The sequence below is a fragment of the Heterocephalus glaber genome, unplaced genomic scaffold, assembly GCF_053883595.1.
Source record: "Heterocephalus glaber isolate CG9 unplaced genomic scaffold, H.glaber_assembly_v1.0 deba00001553, whole genome shotgun sequence".
NCBI lineage: Eukaryota > Metazoa > Chordata > Mammalia > Rodentia > Bathyergidae > Heterocephalus > Heterocephalus glaber.
Genome location: NW_028258344.1, coordinates 33138723 through 33160797, shown reverse-complemented (window position 1 = coordinate 33160797; position 22075 = coordinate 33138723). Strand labels below are relative to the sequence as shown.

The window sequence follows — 22075 nt, the reverse complement described above, 5'->3', positions numbered from 1 at the left end:
TAAAACTACTTTATAAATAACTCAAATCTAGTGAAAGTCCAGTCAAGAAAGATTGAGAACAATAAGCTACTCAAACTTCCTTTAAAGACAAAAGTATTACCTCCTGGTGAGACACCAGCAGAGAACCACCTGGCAAGATCTATATCTGTATGAGTTTGCTGAAGAATACTATTCTATTCTAATCAGGAAAGTCCAAAGGAGAGCAAAATGCAAATTTCTTAAGAGAATAATGTGAGCGAAGACATACTCAGAATATGCAGGGGTGTGTGTGTGTGTGTGTGTGTGTGTGTGTGTGTGTGTGTGTGTGTTTGGAAAGTTGGACATTATAGGAACAGTGTTGAAAATAAAGCTGAAAAACATTTGTCTTTACATTCTAGATTAAGGATTGAAATTCTATTCTTCATACATAGGGATACTGTGATAGTTAATCCTGATATGTGAACTTGATTGGCTTGGAAGCCACTCAGGAGATAGTTAAAGTACACTTTGGGATATCTCTGGGTGGATCATGGAGGCCTGACTTTGGGGTCCATATCTGATTATTCAGTTCCTTCCTCTTTCACTCTGTTCCCCTTGCTCTGTTTTCCAGCTGCCATAAACAGCATCTTTGCTCTGCCATGACCTTCTACCATAATGTTTCTGCCTTGGAGTCAGCCAACCATGGACTGAATCACTTGAAACTGTGAGCCAAATTAAGCACCTCCTCCTTTAAGTTGTGGATATCAGGTATTGTGTCTCAGGGCAGGAAAGCTGATTAATACAGATACTAAAATCTTTTGAGGAGAACTAACAAATTTCAGTTTTAAACCACAATTAGTTTATTGTTGTTGCTGTTGTTTTGTTTGTTTGGTTTTTTTAAAACATGGTCTCACTTTGTAGTTCAGGCTGGCCTTGAACTCACTATGTAGTGTAGGCTGGCCTCAAACTTATGACAATCTTTCTGCCTCAGCTGAGAGCTGAATGCTGAGATTACAGACGTGCATCACCATTCCTGGCTTACAAGTGATTTAAGATGCTTGCTTAACATATGTCAACCTGCTAATTATAGAGCAGGAACTGTTAAGATGCATATTTCAGAATTCTTGAAATGTGAAAGATATGGAATTTTAAATTGGTGAAAATTAGTATCAGTTGTAAAATCCTGATGACTTTAGATATCACTATAAAAACACTTGATAAAGTCTTTCTTTCATCTTTATGTCCCTTTCTTTTATAAATCGAAGGATTCTATATGTTTGAAAGACTTAACATATAGTTAAAGTAAATTAAAATATTTATAAAATATTTACTAGTTTTTGTAATTTGGGAGATTTTAGATAAAGTATTCAATGAGACTAAAGATTTCAGAATTTTCCAAAGTGTGCCAGTTTGTCATCAAGAAAACCATTTTTGCTCCGGGCTACAGTCTACTGCTTTATTAGAAATCTATTTTGCAAATGCATGCTACTTATCACAAAATTACCCAGAACAAGCACAGTCACAAAATTATAAAATTAAAGAGATAGGAAAAAATCACAAAAGTTCCAAAGTGAAAAAAAACTGGTGCATGTATCTCTCCTCAACCTCCCCACAGCCAGCCATTCAGCCTCCATATTTAGATCCTTTCCTGATGAACTGCAAGGCCATGAGAACACAGATTTACCATCTTCTTCACCATTATAGCCCCCTGAATAATATGCTTTTGTCAATAAATCTGTTAGAGTGAGTTACTGGGTATTCTTGTGAGAGAATTGCACCAGTCATATATACGGCCCATCATTTTAGAAGAGCCGGAATCAGAAATCTGTTTAAACAGCAATAAAAACTACCTCTGGTGTATCCTGATAAAGCCAGCCACTTCTTCTAAGGTGAGCTCTGAAAATATTTACAGAAAGCCTCTCCAAGCCAAATTTCATTTTCATTGCACAACTTGCCATGTATATGGCAAAGGTTTATATCTAAACCTTTCTGCAATCCCCTAAATAAGCCACATTTGGTCAGTTCTTTTAAAATTTGTGGCACTCAGAATAAAATCTATTTCCCATGTTACCTGACCAGGCCAGAGGACAGAGTTCCCTTACTAAATCTATGAAAATTCCTTAACCCTTGAGAAAATTACATCAAAAGACAAGGTGATGCTGATGAGAAATCATTCAGAGAACACTACTGGGGAAAACCATGAACTTCTCTCAGAAGGCTTAATTCATCTATTAGAGACCCTCATGTGAGGAAATGAGATGCTATGGGAGAATGATTCATTATATTCACCTATGCAATTGAAGCCATAGTAAAATAATTTTGAGTTTCCGTTTCTGAATGGAAACTCAGTATTTATTAAACCTGAGAAGTTCTAGGCCTTCCAATTTGCAAAGTGAACTGTACTGCCTGTGGTTGATGGATATATGAATAGAGATGTAGTAATTCAGTAACATGAAATGGAAAATGCAATTTAATTACTTGGAGATTTTTTTTCACAAAGTTTGCTTTTACTTTTATGACAATGTGGAATCGTGAACCTATTCACTTTATTGTTAGGTAATGAGGCCTATAAAGCAAGTCATAAAAATGCTCTGTTTGCAATGCTCTTTTTAGAAACTCCAATCTCATGGAAAAATCTTCTCACTATTAAAAGAAGTTGTAGTTCTTTCAGAATCCTAGACATAAAGGGCATGACATTGGGTTACAACAACCCATCCCATACTTTTTTACTGTAAATTTATCCTTTAGCATAATAGTAGCCAGCTGTGTATCTCAGTAGCTGTGCCTGGGGATACAGGAAGCAGTCTTTTGTGTTTGCCCACTTGGTGGAAGAAGGGCAAGGTGTGCGCACCTGTGCAAAAGTGTCACACCAGGACCTTTACCCACATAATGCTCTAGCAGCTTTTGCATATGTTTACCTGAGCATTAAGGGGGGTAAAATACACCCACATCATCCTTCTGTTAAGTAAACATGTACTTTACCATAATGGAATGTGAGTGTGGCTTACTGGTGAGCTGAACAGGTAGGAGCAATGTCACAAAGACCTACTGTGACAACAGGAAAACCAAAACGATGTCAACTGTGCTCTACAAAAAAGAACAGAAAAACAAAGCTTCTTGACAAAGCAACAAGTCCATTCATTTTTTTATGAATTATATTTCTATTTAAATTATCTAAGGAATGAAAGTTCCACCCTAGAAAACTAAAAAGTAAAATTTTAAGAATTACCAGTGAATACAAATTAAAGAAGGAATAACCCATTCTTTGCTTACCATATTAGTACAAAAGTTTAAAAAACAATAACATTCAGAGTCTATGAGGATAAGGCAACCCCACACTTTGCTCTTTTCAGTATGAGTTGCTGCAAATTGGAGAAAATGATCTAGAGATATGTATTAAAATGTAAATATGCATACTTTTGAATGAACATACCACTTTGAGAACTCTCTCCTGTTTTATTAAAAATACATGTATCTGAGATGTGTGGAAATGTTTGCTACAACACTGTCATAGTAAAACACTAGGAAGAAACTGCCTACAATAATGGATAATCACTAAAAAAAATCAACTGTTTTAAAAAGTATGGATTAGATGTTAATGTTAGTAGTGAATAGATGTCCTTTAATGATAAAAAATCAGAAGATAATATCTAGAACATAGCCCCGTTTCTTTAAAACGAAATAACAATAACAAAAAAATTATTCATGCATGTTTATTTGTATGTTTTTATAAACTTGGCAATTTTAATACCCATTACCTCAAGGTAGTGGCAGCATTAAAAGTGATTTAAAGGGAAATTAAGTCTCCATAATCTGTATTAGTCTCCTCAGAAATCACTCCACACAAACAGAAAAGAAGCAGGAAGAACGTTTTCTATTTATTTCTCATTCCCACACCCCATCAATTCACAATGCCTAAACAGTCTTACACGGAAATTCTGAAGTTGTCATAATTTCAGAAAAGGGAAATGAAAGTATTTTTCATATAATAAAAGGTCTAGAAAGTGCCTTTTGATTCAAGTTTTTCAAAATTTAAAAGTTCTCTTCACTACTTTGTATTTAAAATAAAATTCTAGAACACTTTAGGTATTTAGTGATGTAGATTTGGAGGGTTTTATTCAGAGAAGAAACTAGTATAATTATAAAAATAATAAAAATATTCTCTTTCCATCAGTTTGTTCAGTTTATATTTCTTTATTATTTTCTGGCACTTTTGTCTCAAAACTCTTCCCAAGGCCTAACAGGACATTGTCAGCTCTGTCAGGACTAAAAAGGGGCACAGTATATCTTCAACTCATTCCCTAGTCACCGCTTTCTTTTTACCCCTTCATAGCTTATCTTCTAGCATTGGCCTCCATCTCCTCATTCCATTCTTTTTTTCGTATAAAGATTCTGGCCATAAATATAATGACAAATAGGAGATTTTTTAGAATTAGTTTCCCAGGGGTTATGGCAAACTTGCACAAGCTGTTGGTCTTTCATTCCCATGACCATTTTTCCTCATACTCAAAATTATCTACCATGAAATAATGATTTCTGTGAGAGTATAGGTAATTTAGGCTTCAAATCTCACACAGTAGTAAACTTACACACAACAGTAGCTGGTGCATACTTCCATTCTATCAATATGTACCATCATGTGTGCTTATGTGACAACATTCCTGTAAGTCTAAGCTTCCAGAAGACAGGGACTGTGTCTTTTATTTCATTATGTCCAGTATCTAAGTGTTTGATACAGTAAGTGTTAGTAATTTTTCATTGAATGAATGAAAGTGCAAATAACTGGATCTCTTTTAAGTCAAAGAATATAAAGTTATCAACCTTGCAAATTCTAGTTTATCTCGTGATACCAACTCAAAAACTATAATGATAATCAGGTAAGGTAACTGAAGTGAAAATAATTCATTAACTGTCAAGTATTATGGCGGTGAAGACTCCATTGTGGGGGTTGCTGAAATAGGCCAGCTCTTTTAAAAATATGAGTCTGAAAAAACATTATTCATTAAGTCTTACAAGTCCACCATGGGGATAGATCCAGAGCCTCAGAAATATAAATTTGAGAGTTCTCACGTTCAATTACACAATGCTAAAATATAGAGCTTGGTGAATTCACTTTAAGTTTATAAACTTTCACAAGTTTAGTTTTGAATTGACTGGGCTTGAGTTTTCTCTTGTTCCTTTGTGTTGCTTTTGTATCATTGTATTCAGACATTTGGAATACATTTCCAGCAGACCTCAAAAATATTGAAAACCAAATACTTCAGAGGAATTTATATAAATAATCAGTAGCTTAAATATTACATAAAAATACATATATAGCATGTATTAGGTTGTTTTTTCTAACTTCAGTAACTACCAATTTCTGAAAAACTTTCTACCAGGGATAGAAATAAGGAGAGCTGTGTGTGCTAAGACCACTGATGAGGCCATGGATGGGTCTCTAAATTTACATAGTTTCCAGATTCTTCCTTTCCTTTGCTGTAGTTCATTTTTTCTAAATTTCAAGGAAGTAAATTTCTAAGATCACTTCCTTATCTAAAATCGTAATATTTAATATAATTCTATTGCTTTCCAATTATAATTCTACTTCAGAATGGGGGGGGAAACAGCCTGAATTCTGCTTTCTTGTTTGGACAAGGTAGTTCATATGAGCTGTTCTTAAGAAACATTCGTATGATGGTCTTCACACGCACAAAATTCTGATTATCGAAATCAGTCAATTCACTTGATACATTAATCAAACTGAGACTTCCTGAGCTTTCACTTGATCTTGTTCAAACAACTGCTAAAAAGTCTTGAGGAAATCGCTTGCTGTTTACATGGCTTTCCCCTTCATCAGCTTTACTTTTCCGTCTGAAAATCAAACCCTTTTAGGTTTGTTCTGCTATAATATTCTGGAATAAGATTCACCCTGAAATAGGAGTTTTTGGGGGGGGGGGTTTGTACCGGAGATCGAACTCGGGTCTTTATGCATGCAGGGCAGGCGGCTGGCGGAACCACTGAGCTAAATCCCCTACTGCGAACTAGGAGAATGTGAGGAGAAATGAGCTTCTGTTTTCAGCATCCCGTTTCTGAGCAAGGGATCTCCCACCACCTGCTGCTTCCTAGACTCCAAAACTCCTGCCCCAGCCAGCTTTCCTGGGAAGATAGCAGAAAACTAGGAGGGAGGGGAAGAAGGTTGGGGAGAACAAGAGGCGGGGAGTGAGGCACGGAAGGCAGGAGGAGGCGTGGCCGGCTTGGGGCCTTGCAGGATAAATACGGAGAACTGGGTGCGGGGAGCAGAGAACTCGGAGGATCGCCGGAGCAGAGCAGCACCGAGGACAGCTCCCGTCTTCGTCCGCCTCGGCCCAGGCGCTCCGCACCGACACACACTCGCACCCTCGCACCCGCAGACACACGCCTCGCTGTACAATGGCAGAATCCCACCTTCAGTCATCCCTGATCACAGCCAAACAGTTTTTCGAGATCTGGCTTCATTTCGACTCTGACGGTGACTATCTTGTTTTTAACTGTTTCAAAACCCCATTCCCCTTTCCTCTTTTTGACCTCCCTGAGCCACCTGATCCCACTGGGATCTTTTTCTGTTCTTTACCTCTTCCCCTGCTCTGCCTAACCGCATCCCCCGACTGGCTGCCCAGCCTTCAACCTGAAAGTTTACATTGCTTGCATGTAATCCCCCGTACACTTGCGTCTTTCTAGGAACGATAATGATAGGACGGAGAGAGTAGGGATTGGGGAACCCTGCTCCCCAAAAGTTTTTGTGGCTGTGATCAGCATCCCAACCATTTCCTTTGTCCTCCATGCCGCTAAAGTTTGACACCTTGGCAGGGGATCGCTGCCGTAGCTCTACCTTCACTACTTAATCTATGCGGAGCCCCCGAGAGAGCTTCTCGGGTTGCCAGAAAGGTAACTCTGGTGGAAAGGGAGCGGAGAAGAAACTCGGAATGAGATATCTGACACCTGGGTGCCTTTGTCTTTGCAGGAAGTGGTTACCTGGAAGGAAAGGAGCTGCAGAACTTGATCCAGGAGCTGCTGCAGGCGCGAAAGAAGGCTGGATTGGTAGGTTCAAGTCTCTGAAGAGTGAAAAAAAAGAACTTCAGCCTTAAAACATAAACATGCATATGTTTTCATAAAGATCCAGCGGGGCCAAGGGCTTTTGTAGGGAATGCAAACGTTTATTAACTGAGCAAGGTGAAAAAGAACACCTTTCATCTTCCCAAACTGCATAATGAGAAAAAGAGGATGGTGGGAGGAGGGGGGGGGGGTGAGAGAGAGATTGAAAATATGAGGTTTTCTAAAGAGGAAACCTTTACAGTCTTAAATCAGAGTTTTAAACTAGATAGATAGATAGATAGATAGATAGATAGATAGATAGATATAGAATGATAGATAATATGTACTTGCTTTAATAGGTCTTGAAAGTGTGGATAGGCAAAGGCCTTAGCAGATCATCACCTCTACCACTTGGGTTTGGTTAGGTAATCTTTAACTTCTCTTTTACACCCATGAGAAAGAAGGGGGTAGAAATACATTTCTGCCCCTTGGTGGTCAGAAAACAGATCTGCAGATTAGGAACCTCATTCTACTGCCAATTTTTGCTGTGGTGCTGAGGTAGTTAGGGAGATGAAAAAGCATCCTGCCTTGACCCTACTCACTGATGATAGTTGGCCAATTTATAACCTAATAGTGAGCAAGAATTTGGCAAGAAAGGCTTTCATTTCTGTAGGAGGGGAAACCCCAAAAGTTAGAAAAGTAAGACATTTTAAGAATTCTATATATTGTAAAAAAAAAAAAAAAAAAAACCTAACAAATATTCTAATGGGAAACAATTGATGATATTTTGACAATAAGCTGTTTGTGGTTTAAGCTATTAGTAATTAAGCATATGACAATTTTTATTGTTGCTTTAAGAAAAGATGTTGTCAGGCTGCAAATGAAAGGTCAACTTTTAAGCATATGTGATGAATAAGTAGAGGAGAATGTGTTAGGAATTTTACCAAGTCTATTGAGGTTTATGTAAGTCTGTCTTTCAGGAGGAAATATTGAGTTTGAGCTGGCTAGATTTAAAGGTCTTTGGCTTTTTGAACTATAATTAGAAAGAAATTTTTACATTATGAATTAAATTCATATCATCTAGGTATATTATATAGCAGATGACCACTGCTAGTATTGAGTAATATACATACCTATATACATATATATATATATATACTTTACTAGTAGAATTACTTTTTGCTCTATCTACATTGAAAATTACATACTACACATCTCTGTACAACATATTCAAAAGAATCCCAGAGGTCTCTAGACTCTAATTGTATTAAAATCCATTACAGAACTTATCAGTTGCTGAAATCATTGGTCAAATTCATTTTAAAACAAATCATGCTCTAGGGATTGTTTTACCCTAGTTTAATTTAATATAAATCTAAAAATATAACAGAATAAAATCAAATAAAATTTCTTATATGCTCTCCATCTTCCTCCCACCCTACACATTACTGTGTAAAAAATTTATGCAATACTATCATTATAGTTCTATGGATCTTTAGCTCATAAAGCAAAAGAAATTCTCTTCCTCATTTAAAAATATATATTTAAATTTTTGGTTGGAAAGTCTTATGGAAGATGCTTTCAGCAACCAGATGATTATATTCTGATTTTTCCAGAAGTAATTTTAATGTTGACATTTACTTTTATCATGGGATTCAAATATTAATGAGTTCTATATATTTTTCAGATTTTTTTCTGCTCTCATTTTAATATTTGTACCTTTATGTAAATAATGTGTTCATATTGGAGTTTTAATGAGTTTATAGTTTAATTATTTCTTCTACTGCAACCTCCAACTTTGAACTATTTGAAGCTCCAATTATTATATGAAATTCAATAATACTCAACTTGAACACAGGTATAAGATTGTATCAAGTTGCTCAATACCTTCATACTTGAGTATTTTCTGGGTTGTACGGATAGGCTTTGAATAGTTAAAAATCTAAATCAAGATCTAGATTAAGAGCTTCATATATTAGACACATGTTTCATAATACTATCCAGACCATTGCAATTAGCCTACTTTTACATATTCTCTGTTTTTTAAAATATGAAGATTAATCTTGTAAACCAGGCTTCTTTTCATTTCTTGCCACAGTATAACATTTCATTGCATTAAAAGAAACACTGGTTTGACATGACATATTACTAATGTCAAATTTCAAAAATTTCACAAAGTGAATGTAACATCAATGAACTATGACACCCCAATATGCTTCTGAAACCACTACCATTTTACACTAAGCGTAATGTTTTATCTTTAAATTTGCATTGATTTGTGTCAATCTTTGATGATGACTATGTCTCAAACTACAATTGCCACCCAGAAATTTCAGACTAAATATCAAGTCTGTTAGTTAAACTAGTCATATTATGCAGTTTTAATATTTAAGACTCAATGCTTTGTTTTTTGTTTACATAAAGATATGTATAAAAAGTAAAGGGACTCATATTCCCAATGTTGCCATGGAGTTCACACTTTTATTTTCTCATAATTGTTCCTGTATTAAAATTTAATAAATGCAAATTGCAATCTGTTCACAGAAGACTTCTTTTAAGACCACAATATAATTAAATTGCTTTATTACTATTTACCACATTATTTCAACTAGAAAGATTTACATTAATTTCAAAAGGATTTTATAAATACTACTCATAGTAATATTTAGCCTCAACATAGCCGTTAAATTATAAAAATCTACCTATCCCTAGAGCAAACACGTGCTAGATAACTACCATCTTTTTAGTTATGATGAAAATGGAGACCTTAATTTACATTCCCAAGGACATAGAATAGGATATTAGTAAGGGCTGTCCTATTTTAAAATGGCATCGGTTAATGCAACAGAGCTATTTTAAATAGGCTCTGTTTAAGACTCAAAGGTAAAAAATTTAACTTCCTGAATACCAGCTCTATGTTCAGATCACTAGTTTATAGTTAATATCTCTCTAATCTGTCAATATGTAAAGAGATTAAAAAGTAATATAACATATTGAGAAAAACAAGCCAAATGAGAAGATAGCATTCACTGTGTCACTCCTAAACATGCTTTATTGTACTAAAATATATGGGAGAGATAATATCATACTGGAAAAAGTTAATACAAGGCAACACTGGGATACTGCTTCCTATGGTACTGTTGGAAGCAAAGGTCATAAGCATAATATCAGTGGTCTAAACTAAAGTCATCAATATTGTGTGTGTGTCTGTCAGTGAAAGCACAAATTGGTCAAGTCACTTTTCATTGCATATTTTTCCCAAGTCTTTCATTTTTAAATTTACTTAATCAATGAATGCCTATTTTGTGCTGGAAATATTCCTTGCTTACAAAGTATGTTACTCTTCAACATTTACTTTCTTTGCTTGTCCAAACCAAAAATACATTTTACTAATTTCCATAGATAAACATTGTGTTGGGATAAGAAAAATGTTACGGGACAAGATAATATAACAATATAATACAACCTTTAATGAAGGTAATGTTTAAAGTATATTAACAGCCATCAGTATATTTAAATTCACTAATGGTAATGAATTAAATAATTTTGACTATTTTCAACTGGTAGCATAATCTGAAAACTAATAATAGACAATAAATCATAATGATTGATTCCAAAAGAATAAGCATAATCATAAATCTTTCTTTTGATACTAATAAATACTCTATTATTTATGACTTTAATTTCATGATAGTAGCTCATCATGTATAATTCTAACGGTTTCAATTTTGGCTCCTCTTTGTAGTAATTTATTAACACCGTCACAAGTATAATTGGGTATTTTTTTTTTACAAACTTCTTACCTGCTTTTATATAATTTTAGGAGTTATCAACTGAGATGAAAACTTTTGTGGATCAGTATGGGCAGAGAGAAGATGGAAAAATAGGAATTGTAGAGGTAAGGAAATTATGCATTTTTCTGATTTAATAAATGAGCTTCATTTTTGAAGTTGTGTCCAAGTCAAACATGATAGGGCACGACTCATACAGAGAATTATCTTCCATTCAGAAATATAAAATTTAAAAATTTAGAAATAAAACTGATGCTAAGAGCTGGCCAAATCCAGAGCCTAAACAATGTATTACAAAACAGACTCTAGAGAAATGAAATAGTCAATCTCTGGCCACATAGCTGTTTGCTCGCATCAGTTCAGTCATATCTGGGTGAGTGTCCATCACATTATACTATTCACTTTCCCTTCAATACAGTGTCAAGTACCCAATTCTTTATTATTATTTTACAGTGTAGACTTTTCTTTTGAAATTTAAAATTAAATATTTGCAGTTCCTATTACAATGTCAGTGCAAAAAATCTTCATTCTAACTCTAAAATCTTATTTTAAATTGACATGCACCCCTAATAAAAACATAAGAACTTGCTTAACTAAAGTGAGTGAATATTTTATGATCTACGATAGGTACCTATTTCCTTCAGGTCTCTACAAATTAAAACCATGGGTGTTAAATCTTATCTTGTGACAATAACTTTTCCTGTTGAGGACAGTTTGTTTTATCTGTGATTTAAGGAAGCAAAACTTTAATTATGTAACCATTCTGAATTCTCAGATTTGTGAAAGAGCTGTTGCTTCCCTTTTTCCTGCTTTTCCAAACTCTGATAGTATCTCAGATTCTGCCCTTATCTCTGCAACCTATTAGAGAAATTTAATGGGAATTTTTCCCCAGAAAAATTAATAACATCATATTTTAAAATATGCTAAATCACAAACATAATTATGTTCTTCATATAATGTTCTCAGTGTACTGAAGTATGAAGTATTCTGACTCTCAACAACTTATACCTTTGATTCAGAGAACTAACCTGGTTTTCAAATAATTGATCTTATTAGGACACTTGGGATATTGGTGTGAAATACCTTATCTTCAAACAGCTACCCCACATAGAGTTACAGGAGGACATGCTATTATTATCTTTATACTTACAATTTCTCTCTGGAGTATACATTTTGCTCTTTGCCTATGTGTAACTCATTGCTATATAAATAGATAATAGTAATGGGACTTACATATTGACATAGAAGCCAGCTAATCAAGATATGAAATCATCAAGAATAATAAAATCAATTTTAAATGAACAAAAATGATGTGAGATAAATCTAATTATTCAAAACTAGTTTGAAAATCTGACACCAGTGAAATTCTAGGTGAACTATTTCAAAATTCGTACTTTCTAATTCTAGTAGAGGAAAGACTGTTATCTTGTTTTTAACATATGTCCCCTTGAAGAACTCCAGTGAGCCCAGCTATTTATTCTGTTTCATTTCTTCAGTGTATAGTAAAAACACAGACCATATTTGCATACATTTTACACTTTTAAAAGGACAAGATGGATGAACATACTCTGAATCCAGCTTTTACTACATATGACACAGTTTAATCTTATATGACTTATTATTTGAGGTTTAATGAGAATGAGAGGCTAGGTGTCACTTCGCAGATGATATCTTGGAGGTTCAATGAAAGATGTTTATTTCCTTACAAGTTTAAGGTGCTTGTTACAAGGAAGAGAAGATTTTCTGTGAGAGGAAAAATGAATATAGTTAATAGAAGAGGCTAAAGAAAGTAATGTAGGCTGAAATGAAGAACTGAGAAACTTTTAGAGAAACAAGAATAAGAGTTTACATGTGTGTGACATTATATAATTTATAAAGTGTTTTCAAATAAGTTATACCTTTTGATTCCCATAACAACAAAATAAAGTAAGTCTAAATATGAAATGAGGGTCTACCCTATAGTTAAGGAACCTGAAACTTCAATAGAATTTGCCTAAGATCAAAGAAAGAGTAAGAAACAAATGTGTAACTGTTAGGTCTTGGATATAGTCCCCTAAACTACTGTGTCTATGTTTTGTTTTGTTTTTGGTACCAGGGATCAAACTTGGGTCCTTCTGCTTGCGAGGCAGGCAGCAGAACCACTGAGCTAAATCCCCGGCCCCCTCTATTTTTTTAATAATAGAAAATCTGCATGTTTTCTCCATTAAAAAGTAAGACTTTCAAGCTTCAGCTATTTGGTTACTTATGGCAAAGCTTTAAGGTTAGCTGGGTTAGCTAGAGATGAAAAAAGTGCAGATGGTTCTACATTCACAATGGGGTTACATTTTGATAAACCCATTATAAGTTGACAAACATTGCACGTAGAATATGCATTAGTGCACTTAACCTACCTACCGAACATCACAATTCAGCAACACAGTACTCTGTAGACCTTTGGTGACTGCTTGGCTCTCGGGGAGCTGTGGGTCACTGTCACTGCCCAGTGTCACAAGAGAATACCCTACTATACATTACTAGCCCAGGAAAAGATCAAAATTCAAACCACAATTTCTATTTAATGTGTACTGTTTTTATATCATCATAAAGTTAAAAAAAATCTTAAGTTGAACCACCCTAAACTAGGCACCTTCTATATCAAGAAATTATTTGGGCAAAGAATTTAAAGCATGATTTAGAAAGAACTTTTCAGATCAGTATAAGCAGGAAGAGTTTGAAGAGAGAGAAGTGAGACAAGTGAGAACTGACAACAGGTTTTAATGTTGTGAGATATGGAACTTTTTGCAGAATGGGACCTTTGAGAAGAACTAGCCAAAATTCCTCATTTTAAGGATAAAGAAACTGAGGCCCAGAAAGGTTGAACTGTATGATTTTTTGTTATTTTTCTTTGTTTGGTACCAGGGATCAAACTCTGGTCCTTGTGCTTGCACAGTAGGCAGTGAAACCACTGAGCTAAATCCCTGGCCTTTGAGATCCCACCAGAAGGGAGTGACAGAAGCTGTTTGCAGACCTAGATTTGATTCTGATTCAGGAACTCTCTTTTTTTTTTTTTTTTTTTTTTTTAATAAACCTGATTATCAGCCAAAATGTAGGAGGAAAGGGCCTGGGGCAGGGGCAGGGGGTGTTCACTGAAGAGAATTAGAGAATGAGAGAACATGGAGAAGATTGCTGTAGTGTTTCATATGCAAACGATTCGGTCTAGTGTGGTTAAGCAGGAGTTAAGAAAAAAGGGGACCTGGGCCAGGGATTTATCTCAGTGGTTCTGGTGCCTGCCTTGCAAATGCAAGGTCCCAAGTTTGATCCCTGGTACAAAAAAAAAAAAAAAAACAAAAAAAAACCACGAAGTAAAAAGGAGACCTGAAAAAATCACTGGAAAAAAAAAAAGTTACAATAACATGTAGAAAATGAAGAAGAGGAAAGTACAGAATGCCTGAACTATAATGTACCCTTTGGTGTCACCAGAAAGTTGTATTAAATAAAGTTCATCCTTTCTTTATCCAACTTGACATTGATATTACTTAGAAATCCTACAAATAAGGGACACAAATCATAGCCAGCAATAAAGAAAAACAAAACCCTAAGCTTTCTAAAAATTATAATAATCTCCCCCCGCCCATTAAGTACAATACAATGCTGGCGTTCAAAGGGAAAATAAGTTGAATTTGCTTATATGTTGTGCCCACTAGATAGTTATACTCATGGACTTGAAATCTAATTAAAGCAAACTTAATGTCCATGCAGTAGTCTGCTTCCCTTTGTAACTGGTTACATCGATTTAAAAGACCTGAAAATGCCTTGATTGATTTTTAAAGTTCTGATGTGATGAAGTTGACTGACATTTTCCAACAACATGCATTTGCTACCTAGAAGCATACAAAAAGGAGAGTAATGTGCAGATATGATTTCTTCTGAACTTAGTGATTTTATGCCTTTAAATAGACTTAAAAATTCGTGCAAATACAGTTCGGTAATAACAAGATTATTAATGTGAACTCAAAACAGGAGCATTGAAACTCTGAGATAATTTAACAAATAACGTGGCAGTCAAAAATGTTCTACATTTATGTAGACTAATAGCTCTATTCAAAGAAGTCCAGTTAAAATAATTAAATAGGAAGACTGCATGATTTATCGGGGAATGGAATTTTCTTCTCTAGGACTCATATGAAGTACAGATTATTTCCTTTAGCCGGATGTCAAATTTATAAGATTTTCTGGATCCCTTGGACAATGTGTAGGAAACTGTCATCCTCTCTGCTCTTAATGTTTCTATCTGTCCAGGTCAGTGCATCCACTGAAAAAATAGATCCAAAAGCTATTTTAATCCTAAAACTGTAACAGCCCTCCCAGGGAAGCAGCCATTGCTCTAGCCATTTCCTTTTTTATTCCACAATGGAACTTGAGCATGTGAGGTTAGCCAGGCTGGGTGTAACTTTTCATTACAAATTATTTGTCTGCCTTAGAATTTGAGAAAATGAGTGACAATAAAACCTCATTTTAAAATCTGCTCTACATAGATTTTCTAAGATTTATTAGAGAAACTTTTGATTGAGGATTTTAAAGGAGAGTGATGAAGGTAAGGGTCAAGGATCTCAAAAGTGAAGAAAGTCAGACTGATTTTTAATCTAGCTACAAGGTAAATGAAAGCAGGCTGTTTATGTTCTCTGAGCCTCTATTTCCTCAGCTGTAAACAGGGATGACTATTACCAACTTCATATGGTTTTTATGAGTGTTGACATCAAATGAGCTAATACTTGGCAAACAAATATCCTGACATACTATAAAAACTCAAATAAATGTATTTGTTATTATTATTAAACATAAAAATAACTTACTGGAAAATTTACTTCATTCTGTGTTCCAAGCCTTTTCTACCCACTTCTTACATGGTTAGTCAAATTCAAATTATTAAATTCAAATAGCTTTAAATTTATGAGGAGATTATTTGCCTTCTACATTTCCTGGACTCAATTCTCATTGGCTAGGAAAAATGTTCCTCTAGTTCCCAAATCAAAGAGTGAATGATTGGCTAATAGGTGCTGGAAGAGGCAAACATACACCACCATTGTGGTTAAAAATTAGGAATTGGGGCCGGAGATTTAGCTCAGTGGTTCTCGCACCTGCCTTGCAAGCGCAAGGTCCTGAGTTCGATCCCCTGCACCAAAAAAAAAGTTAGGAACTGCACTTCAAGTGTACTTTAAAGCATTTCTCTCTGTCATTTATATCTCTAATGAAGTTACTTTTGTGTACACTCTTCTCACACCTAGTTTTTAGCTTTATCACTGTATCTATCTCCTGCTTTTTACCAGTTAAAAGAATGGTTTAAATCATCTGTCTTCCTGTCAGTTTCTTATTGGTAGTGGCTGTAAATCTGCGGCCACCAGCATGCTGGCCTGGTAATCAGCAACCATATGAGACACAGTAAAGAACTTCATTCAACTTCAAAATAAGACAAGAGCTATTTTATATGCTATTTTAAGAGAGATGGAGGGAGAAACCCTGTTGAGGTGGAGTTCCATGGAAAGCAGATCTGAGTGGCAGCATAGCACTTAGGAGGATTATTAGAGTCACTTCCTGTGGAAGGGGAGTGAAGAGAATAGGATTTGGAAAAAGAAGATGCTAGGCTGGCCTTTCAGAGATTTTTCAGATTTTTCATGGGCCTCTATATTCCCATGTGGATTAGTCACAGGCTGTAGCTCCACTGGAAACACAGCTATCTTCAACCCATACAATCCCTCAACTGAGGCCTCTGGCAAACTGAGGCCTCAGCAACACTCTCAGAATCTGAAGAGAACTCTGAGTACCATATTACAGTGTCCACTCCAACTATTAACCACAGCCCAGTAAGAAGTTATCTGAATTATATCCAATGGAGCTTTACTGTCATTTATTTACAGTCTATGGTGACTCTAGACAAATAGTCAATTTTTTCATTCGTTTCAGTACAACAAAATATGTACTGAAATGTGTGCAGTTACTGGGCAAATAAGTAAGTAAAACACAGGCTTTATCCTCAAGGAGATAGGCAAGTAGAAAGAAAATTTGCTTCTTCATTCTCAACCAATTCTCATTAAGTGAAGATCTAAGGGATTCTATTTGCAGGCACAGCTATCTGCTTTCCACTCACCTCCTTGATATTCTGTACTCTCTTGAAACCTATACAATTTTGGCAGTTCATAAAAGGGAATTCACAAGAAATTATCAAAAATCTTGGAACCACAGTATTTGGTATTTCTCTGGATGGTAGTGACTGAGATAAAGTAGCTCCACTTAACATCGTCTATAAGGGACCATTGGCATGTTGGAGACATGGTCATAGTTCTACAGCCGGAGAATGACCATACCGAGATTGCAAAGTGATTGATATGCATCGACAGTAGGACCAAAAGACAACCCAGGACCACCACACTGTGAAATACATCTTAAAACAGGATTTCTTCATATTCACTATAGCTATACCCTATTCATCCATGTTCATTGCTTTCCTTTAATGACTAGTTTTCTTATAATAATATTTTATAAGTTTAAGACCCATTTCTAATGTTTGTAAAATAGGATAGTGTATGTGTTGAATATAATAAGAACAGTTCGATGAAACTAAATAGAACAAATATATTGCTTATAGATGCAATCAATATTTTTAATAATTAAAAGTAATACCAAAACAGCATAGGCAAAGAAATATGCATTTACACTAGACATGAAGAACAATTTGACCCACTTTATATTTGACATTCTAGGACCTCTGAACTGCATGAGAGTTACACAAACTTCGATTTATGAATTAATGACAGTTAAATTTCCCTAATTTTACATTTAGTCATTGCTGACTACTTTATTATTTTTTGTGTTTTTATATATTTGGTGTATTTGGACAAGTATAATTTTTAAAGAAAAAATATTCTTTTTGTTCAGGGCAACATATATATTAATTATATAAATTCAAGCAATATAGAAAATTACAGCGATGATAATAAAAATACTCATTATCATGTTAAGTCATGCTAAGAAGGATTTTTAATGAAGAAAAATTATTCACCAATCCACAAGCATGTATTTTCACGGGTGGTTGATCTGAGGAGGCAGATTGGAATAGATGGCCTGGGACAGTGGTGACGAAGCTATGGCACTTGGGCTGCAGTGGGCATACAGAGCCCTCTCTGTCTGCACAGAAGCCAAGGTGCCTTAGCAGCCAAGCATCAGATATTCAAGTGTTGGCACTTTGTGATAAATAAATGGGTTTGGGGTTACAGTTTGGGCACTCAGTCTCTAAAAGATTCACCATCACTGGCCTGGAATAAGTCCACTAAACTTAAAAAGTTACATACCAATAAATAAAGAAACTGAGCTTCTTGGAGGCTGAGTCAGGAGGATTAGCAGTTTAAGGCCAGCCTTGGCACTTTAATGAGGCCCTACCTCAAAATAAAAAGTAAGCTCAGGGATTTAGCTCAGTGGCACCACACCTGCCTGGCAAGTGCAAGGTCCTGAACTCTATTCCTGCTACAAAAAAAATAAAATAAATGAATAAAAAGCTCTGGGGATGTAGCTCAGTGGGAGAGTGCTTGCCTAGCAGCTAGAAGGCCCTGGGTTTAATCCCTTGTACCACTAAGGAAGGAAGGAAGAGTTGGTATTGGTTACTTCCTGTCTTCCAATGAACACTTATGTTCATCACAACCATGAAATAACATGGCCAGACATCCAGCATCACACAGAACCCTTGAAAACGTACACTTACCATCTAGCTTGTTGGTCAGTTTGTTCCTCAAAATGTCTGCCTCTGACATATTTCTTCCCTCTTTGAGACATAAGTTTCTTATTTTCTTCCCTTTTGGGTCTCTCCCCTCTAACTGTATTATTCTTTCTTCCCTCTGTACCTCTTGGAAGTCTTAAAAGAAGTTTGTTTAAAACACCCTCAGGAAAGTATTATTACAGGCTAGTGAGGGCTGTATAAGACTTCAGGGGCATAATGGAGTCTCCTTCCTCTGCAGGCCTCTCTGTGCCCACCCCACCCCTGCCACTCCCACTCCACCTACCCTTCCCCTTGGCTTTGGTGAAGACATACAGACTCTTGGGCTTGACTTATATCTGCCTACCTTAATAATAAAAATCATTTGTGTCTACTTTCCACTAGCAGCCCACTTACAAGGAAAAAGGGGGACTTTATAAGGAAGATGGTATTTTCAGTGAGTGGAAACCTAGGCCATGTCCAGACTATCTTGTCATAAATAAAAGTCACCAACAAATGCATTTTTTGAATTCCAAGACTGAAGAAGCAACCAGTCGATTCTATTGCTTCAAGAAGATTGTTGCTTACTTAATTTACTAATAATTATCAAATTAAAGTGATTTTCAAAATCAGCCAATCACCAGATTAAATTATTCAATCTTTGAGCATCCTTGACTGACAAATTTGAATTTTGAATTAAATTGTTTCTGAGGTATAGAAGTTTTGATTCAAGAATTCAAATAAATCAAAAATCACAAAAGAGGCCAAAATTTAATAAGAGATCTAGATCTCACACACACACACTGTATTGATATAAGTGGGTTTATGAATGAAAAGTTGGTTATATTTTTTAAATTACTGATAATAATCTATTTCCACCTTTTGGATATATTATCATCTACCCATACTATTGACCTTTACTTCAAATGAGATGTTTTCTGACTGGATCATACTAAACATCCTAATAAAATGTTTGACCCTTTCCCTTAGTCTCATCCCCATGTGTAAATCCTATAATCTCAACAGCTTTGAAGTGATATTTTAAAGTCTCGAAACAAGATAAAGAACATATTACATAGATATAAGGAAAATGAGATTGCTTGCACAGAAGGTAAAATGATACGTTTAAAGTTAAATTTTAAGTTTTTAATAGACCTAAAAGGATGAAAGTTTTTTTTAAAAGAAAAGGTATGTTATCCTTTCCTATAATTTTGTGGAAATTTTAGAACTTACACTGAGTTTGAAGTTAATCTAGACTGTGGGTTCTCAGCCTAAATTCCAGGGATGAGGGTCTATATATCTGTGTTTCAGGGAATTCCTCCACTTCTGGAAAGTTGAAGACATACAGTGTGTAGAGGCTCATTTTTTAATAGTGAAGACATTGTGATTCCAACAGAAGTTGATTTGAACCCAGTACATTTAAGAGGCATTGATTTTGCCTTCAGCTCCTTATTTTAGTGATGAGGATACTGAGGTCCAGAAATGGCTGAGGGAGTTGCTGGGGACCACAGTTCATTAGTAACTGAACCAGAAATAGAGCTCACATCTGCTGTGAGGCCATCAATCCAACTTCCTCCTCCTCTGCATGCAATAGATAGATTATATTAGTCTTAAAATGGGATCTGGTGCTCTTTTTTTCTTCCAAAAAAAGTACTGAAGTTATGAAATGAGACCTAAGAGGAAATGTCATAAAGTCATGCAGTGAAGAACAAAAATTAACCCAAGCCCTAGATTCCAGCGGTGGATGTCTTCTTAGCAGAAAACAACAATTTGAGAACTAACTTTGCGATTACTGTTCAGTTTCCCAGTGTCCATTGGGAATTGTCTTTCTGATTCTCTTTTTACTGTTTTGCAGTTTTCTTTGGTTTGTCTTCCCTTGCATCTCATTGTAGGTGCTTTGAACCTAGGAATGCATTTTTTTTCTTTCCTTTTCTCTACATTCGTATTTCTCACTTTGTTTCACATAAAATTTGTGATCCTACTGTGTGCTGTTCTGTACGCCCTGAGAGTAACAAGACCTCTCAGGCATGGAATATATGAAGAGTTCCAGCAACCAGGGAGAATCTGCCTGTATGTAAAGCAAACAAGAATTGGTCCTGCTGCTGCATCTCACTGAGCTCAGAGAAAAGCACTCAGGGCCACAGGAGTATCGGAAAACACCACAACACCCCAGCAGAGCAAAGCACCAGGAAGGAAAAGTCAAGTGGTGTTTTTTCTCTCCTACTTTTCTGGGCAATAAAACTGCTCCTAGGGAACATGTTAGAGCAAAACTAAGCAGCATCTGATGGCAGAGACTTGCTTTCAACCACATTGTTTCTCTCTTTTTATCTTTTCCAGTTGGCTCATGTATTACCCACAGAAGAGAATTTTCTGCTGCTCTTCCGATGCCAGCAACTGAAGTCCTGTGAGGAATTCATGAAGGTAGAAGAAAGCTGTCTCTTTAGGCAATGCTGCAGAAATCAGAATTGCTGGCTTATTTTTAATTTGGTTTTTCTTATCCAAAATTTTTTACAGACATGGAGAAAATATGATACTGATCACAGTGGCTTCATAGAAACTGAAGAGCTTAAGGTAAGCAAATAAAAACTTACATTAAGTTTTTTCCTTTCCAATGCAATTATGAACTGCCAAGGGCTTCAGAGATTTTTTTAAAAACTTTCCACAAAAGAAACTAGTGTGGAGCAATGGCACATTTCACCCACTCTTCCATATCATTAATGAAATACTAGATCGAGAAAGAGACTTCAAGTTCTTTCTTGCAAATCTGTTCAGCAACATGAGAAATTAGCATTTTTGTGGTGTACATAAATTATTAAAAGCAGGTAGATGACAGAACTATACACAAGCTAAGTAAGTCACACTTTTCCACTGAAATTTGAAATTTGTTGTTATAAATTAAACACGTATGTAATAGACTTCATTTCCAAAAGAAAAACAAATTATGGGATTGTATGCCAGATACTTCACATACATTACCTTATTTAACCTTTGCATGAGTTCAATAAAATTAGTATTACATGATGACAAAAAGATAGAGAGGAGTTAAATGTTCCACCAAAGGCCACATAGAAATAAGACACAGGGTGCAATGTTTAAGCTCACACTTGTCCACCCCTAAAACCCATAAGGATGCCTTGCAACCCACAGCTTCTTGACACCAATAATATTTACAAAATCTAAAAATAATTAAATTTTTGATAAACTGTAACTTTGAAAATGACTTTATAAATTCATATCTCACATGGGTACTTCGGCAGTGGTGTGGGAGTGAGACATAAAGACAAACAGATCCAAAATTAAAGTTACCTTGGGGCAAATGTCTACATCAGTCTATCTAATGTTTTCCATCTTGAAAATGAGAGTGATGATACCTTCTTCTCCGATGTATTGGCAAACTGAAGTGAGATATATATATATGATATATTATATATCATATAATGCATGAATTCAGTTTACTAGCCTTTCAGAAATGTGTCTTTCCTCTCATTTCCTCAAATCTCAGTCTGAAATACACAATTTGCTCTTATAATTAAGTGAAAGGGAAGCAGCT

General features: G+C 35.5%; 1 protein-coding gene across 1 annotated transcript in view; it reads left to right on the top strand.

The window, feature by feature from the left end:
- Positions 1-6238: 6238 nt before the first annotated feature.
- Calb1 (calbindin 1) overlaps positions 6239-22075 on the top strand; it is a 31796-nt gene continuing 15959 nt past the window's right edge. The window contains exons 1-5 of the mRNA XM_004841961.4: positions 6239-6448; positions 6941-7017; positions 10835-10909; positions 20863-20946; positions 21040-21096. Of these exons, the coding sequence (XP_004842018.1) occupies positions 6370-6448; positions 6941-7017; positions 10835-10909; positions 20863-20946; positions 21040-21096 (372 nt within the window). The 5' untranslated portion in view covers positions 6239-6369. The remainder of the gene's footprint in view (positions 6449-6940; positions 7018-10834; positions 10910-20862; positions 20947-21039; positions 21097-22075) is intronic.